The sequence below is a fragment of the Vigna unguiculata genome, chromosome 8 (genome assembly GCF_004118075.2).
Source record: "Vigna unguiculata cultivar IT97K-499-35 chromosome 8, ASM411807v1, whole genome shotgun sequence".
NCBI classification, from domain to species: Eukaryota; Viridiplantae; Streptophyta; class Magnoliopsida; order Fabales; family Fabaceae; genus Vigna; species Vigna unguiculata.
The window spans coordinates 23,980,202-23,984,628 of record NC_040286.1 but is presented as its reverse complement, the minus strand read 5'-3'; the positions used below and the strand labels follow the sequence as shown (position 1 = coordinate 23,984,628).

General features: G+C 36.5%; 1 protein-coding gene across 2 annotated transcripts; it reads left to right on the top strand.

Moving 5' to 3' along the window:
* Nucleotides 1–785: 785 nt before the first annotated feature.
* On the top strand, nt 786–4,176 carry LOC114193307 (probable trehalose-phosphate phosphatase C). 2 transcript variants are annotated; one of them, XM_028083042.1, is made up of 10 exons: nt 786–1,224; nt 2,025–2,165; nt 2,275–2,346; nt 2,439–2,531; nt 2,631–2,687; nt 2,812–2,913; nt 3,043–3,190; nt 3,284–3,354; nt 3,484–3,576; nt 3,681–4,176. In XM_028083042.1, exons 1-10 carry the CDS (start codon nt 958–960, stop codon nt 3,744–3,746), a joined length of 1,110 nt encoding a protein of 369 aa, XP_027938843.1. In that variant the 5' UTR covers nt 786–957; the 3' UTR covers nt 3,747–4,176. The 2 variants fall into 2 exon arrangements, with proteins under 2 accessions (XP_027938843.1, XP_027938841.1); XM_028083040.1 differs by having other exon boundaries at nt 2,439–2,687.
* Nucleotides 4,177–4,427: the final 251 nt, after the last annotated feature.

The window sequence follows — 4,427 nt, the reverse complement described above, 5'->3', positions numbered from 1 at the left end:
ACGGTCAAATTTTCAAATGTTAGAGAATTCAAAAGATGGAATCATATATAGTTAAGGAATGCATGTACATATTTAGTTTGCTAGCATTTTAAACATGACTGTTTATAAAAACATGTCTGCTTTCAAAAACATGCTTGAAAAACAAAAGGCAAATACTTTATTTAATGAAAATTTGAATCTTAATTCAGTATATTTGATAAACCGACCCCTTTAAACTCAGTTCGGTTGGTGAAAAGATAATTTAAATAATCATGTCACTATTATTTGTTTAATTTAAACCAGATTGTGTACAGAAATTATGTATTGGAATAAAAAGTTATTCTTAATTTTTGTATAACCAACTGGGTAGTATTTGTGTTACTTTTAGTAAAAGAAATGATAAAAGCAGGGTGGCATTTATTTACCTTAATAGAATCTGATAAAGCAAGTTAGTGGGAAAATGGTTATGAAAGAACTTATCAGTAAAAGTTGGTGATTATTGTTATTGTGCAAAAACTCTTGCAGAAAAAAAACTTAGAAAAGGAGGTGCCTGAGCGATTATTATGTGGTCCCTCCAACTTTCTTATTTAGTATAGTTACTGAAAAGTACAAGGCCATTGAAAAGAGGTGATAGTTTCGTCGGTTTATGCCCGTGTAACCGAAGTTATGAATTGACCACACACTCCTCGCTTATACGAGACTTAAACCAACGAGTAGAAAGCGAGTGCATTTTTTTTTATAATTTATTCTTATTCAAACTTTTTTCCACTATAAATTCCACGTTAATCAGAGGAACCATCCCACATACCATTCTCCTCTGTTCTTCTGTTCTTCTCTTCTTCTCTCTCTGCCTTCCTTCTATATAACCCCGTGACCTTTCTTCCCATTTCTCATTCTCATTCTCATTCTCAATTCACTTCACCCCACAATTTATTTTTTTTGGCTCAGTGTTATTATTACAGTTGTTGTTGGTAAAGAATGACGAACCGTAATGTGAATAACACGATTCTGGAGTTGGCAATGTCGATTTCAAACTCAGGTGCTCTACCTAGAGCTGCAGTGCCTGGAATAATGGCTTTGCTTGGTGGGGTTTTAGGCCTACCCCAGAAAAAGCTCTTATTGAAAACTTTGGAGGATGGAACTGGAAAAGGAGGAACCAAAGTTAACACATGGATTGATTCAATGAGAGCTTCTTCTCCCACTCGAGTCAAATCCACACAGAACCAAGACCCCAGTCCTTGGATTGTAAGCATAAAACATAAACCCTTGTTTTTGACAACATGGTGTGATTATGATAGGTTATATTTTTTCATATATGGTTTATAGTCATGGTCATGGCATAGTTATGGTCATTGAGAGATTGTGGTTCTATATGGTTATATAACATTAGTCTTACACATATAAGACCTTAGACACCACTTTTACACCAAAACCTTAAGGCAATGTTGTTATGGGTCTTTATTCTTATATGGTGTTTAACTTTGTCTTTTCTATCCAATGTGGGACTTTTTGACTCACACTTGGACTATTCCCAACATCTCCCCTCAAGGGTGAGTCCCTTGTTGTTTTTTTTTCCTTTTTCATATGGTATATTTTCCCTTCAGGTGTATGAGTGACCCCTTTGGTTATGGTTATGCGGTCAGTCACATCGGTGACCCCTTTTGTTTATGGTGGTGGTTATGCGGTCAGTCACTCCGAACCATCGGCTCTGATACCACTGATAGGTTATATATATTTCATATAGGTTATGGTCATGGTCATGGCATAGTTATGGTCATTGAGAGATTGTGGTTCTATATGGTTATATAACATTAGTCTTACACATATAAGACCTTAGACACCACTTTTACACCAAAACCTTAAGGCAATGTTGTTATGGGTCTTTATTCTTATATGGTGTTTAACTTTGTCTTTTCTATCCAATGTGGGACTTTTTGACTCACACTTGGACTATTCCCAACAGATTAAAATTGAAGCTTTTGATGTTTTTATTTTTTATTATTGTGTCTGACTTGACTCTGTTCGGTTTCGCAAACTTTGTGCAGCTTTACCACCCTTCGGCACTGAACCTGTTTGATCAGATTGTATGTGAGTCCAAAGGGAAGCAGATTGTCACTTTTCTTGACTATGATGGAACTCTCTCCCCAATTGTTGCAGACCCAGATAAAGCATACATGAGTCAAAAGGTACACCTTTTGTTCTCTCTTGTTTTATTCACCAACTTCAAATTCTTAAAATAAGAGAAAATAGTGAAATTCATTTTCCCTTTCTTCTTCATTTCTGTAAATAAATCAGATGAGGGCCACACTGAAGGACATAGCGAGGCATTTCCCCACTGCCATCGTGAGTGGAAGGTGCATAGACAAGGTACATTTTTTTTTTCTCCCCCCCCAAAAAAAAAGGAAGTATATTATGATTTTGGTCAGAAAACTGATTTGGAATTTAAAATTTTTTTTTAGGTGTATAGCTTTGTGAGATTGGCAGAAGTGTACTATGCTGGGAGCCATGGGATGGACATCAAGGGACCAACAAATAGGCGAAGTACTAAGAAAGTGAGAAAAAGTTTCCATAACCAAATTAATGAAACCAAGATTTTTATGATGGTGTCCTTCCCTCTCATCATAGATTCGTATTTTTTTGTTTTCTTGCAGGGAAACGATGCAGTACTTTTCCAACCCGGTAGTGAATTCTTACCCATGATCAATGAGGTTGGTTGATCATTGTTTTGTTTTAACTACCACATATAATTGAGGAATCTCCTGGCTCCTCATTTTCTCCTCACTTACACACCATTTTAACTGTGCCGTTATCATTGTTCTATTATGGGGTCAGGTGTACAACATCTTGGTGGATAAAACAAAGTCTGTCCCGGGGGCTAAGGTAGAAAATAACAAGTTTTGTTTGTCCGTGCACTTTCGCTGTGTTGACGAAAAGGTACCAACATTCACCAAAATATTTAATTCCTCCCACACCACTTGCACGCGCACCAGACACGCTATAATTGACGGCTAATGTTTTTGTTTTATATCTAATCCTCATTATTTTATTCCTGTTTTCTCTCAGAATTGGGCATCATTGGCTGAACAAGTTAGCTTGCTCCTCGATCACTACCCCAAACTTAAGCTAACTCAAGGGAGAAAAGTGCTTGAGATTCGACCAACCATAAAATGGGACAAGGGCAAGGCTCTTGAATTCTTGCTTGAATCACTGGGTAAGTCTCATGCTGCTGGTATACGTTTTTTCTCATGAGAGCTACATCTTCTAACTCTCTTCCTTTTGTTTTTTTTTTTTTTTGCATTTCCAGGATATGGTAACTCTGATAATGTATTTCCAATCTATATTGGTGATGATCGAACTGACGAAGATGCTTTTAAGGTAATTAACAAAGGCCACCACCTTGTTACACAGCTTGTTAAGATTTGTGTTTATTAGTATATTACACGTATTATATATAGATATATAATAGTTATGTTGTTCTAACTTGTTACATGTAATAATGATCAGGTTTTACGGAAGAGGGGTCAAGGGATTGGGATTCTTGTTTCTAAAATTCCAAAAGAAACCGATGCTTCCTACACTCTGCAAGATCCAACCGAGGTATGATCAGTGTGTAATATTAATTATTGTATTCAAGCATTGTCACGAACATCGCTTTCATGCTAACAACGAACGGAGGTAACAAAATGATGTTTTGTTCGCAGGTTGGGCAGTTTTTGCGGCATTTGGTGGAGTGGAAAAGAACGAGTACCCAATACCACAAGTTATAGATTCTTGATGAGTTCAGGGAAATTGACGCCAACCCAGAATTTGGTCAAGGGGTGGTTCCGATTATATCCCTTTCTTGTTGGAAATAGGAAATAGTGTGTTCCATAATTTAAAGTTTTAGGGAGGGGCCAAGTTCAAATAGCTAGGTTCTCTCTCTCTCTCTCTCTCTCTCTCTTTTTTTTTTGTTTTATTTTTTGTTTCGAAATGTAGTCTATTCCTTCACACGTTTGCATGCGCATGCGGATAGTGAAAGAAACTGATGTATTATGCCGCAATTGCGAATGGCGCGTCAACCTTCTTGCTCTCAACTGTACTTATCGTATGAAAATCACCAACTTCAACTAGAAAAGGTGATTTAGACAATCACAAGTGCAAAATGACTTTGTACCGAAATTTAAAAAGAAAATAAAATACAAAATAAATTCATATTTATAACCTGTTTGTATCTGTTTCACCGTAAACGGCGTTCCTTGAAAGAAAGAAAAAAAATGATTTCCTTTGAATAGGAACGCAAACGTCAAATGAGACTCTAACCTAACTTGATGCCAGAAGATGTTACGTGAATAACGTTGAGAGGGTGAATACAGTATCTACTACATGAAATTGAGCAGAGAAGTTATATATAATTCCCAAGTTCGGAAATATAGATAACAAACGCGCATGAAAGGTTGTACGGTGAAGTT

Bases quoted from the DNA above. Each gene is read 5' to 3' on its own strand.
- LOC114193307 (XM_028083040.1), top strand. From the start codon at position 958: ATGACGAACCGTAATGTGAATAACACGATTCTGGAGTTGGCAATGTCG. The intron at 3,355-3,483 runs GTAATTAACAAA...AATAATGATCAG, and splicing joins CTGACGAAGATGCTTTTAAG to GTTTTACGGAAGAGGGGTCA. The intron at 3,577-3,680 runs GTATGATCAGTG...TTTTGTTCGCAG, and splicing joins CTCTGCAAGATCCAACCGAG to GTTGGGCAGTTTTTGCGGCA.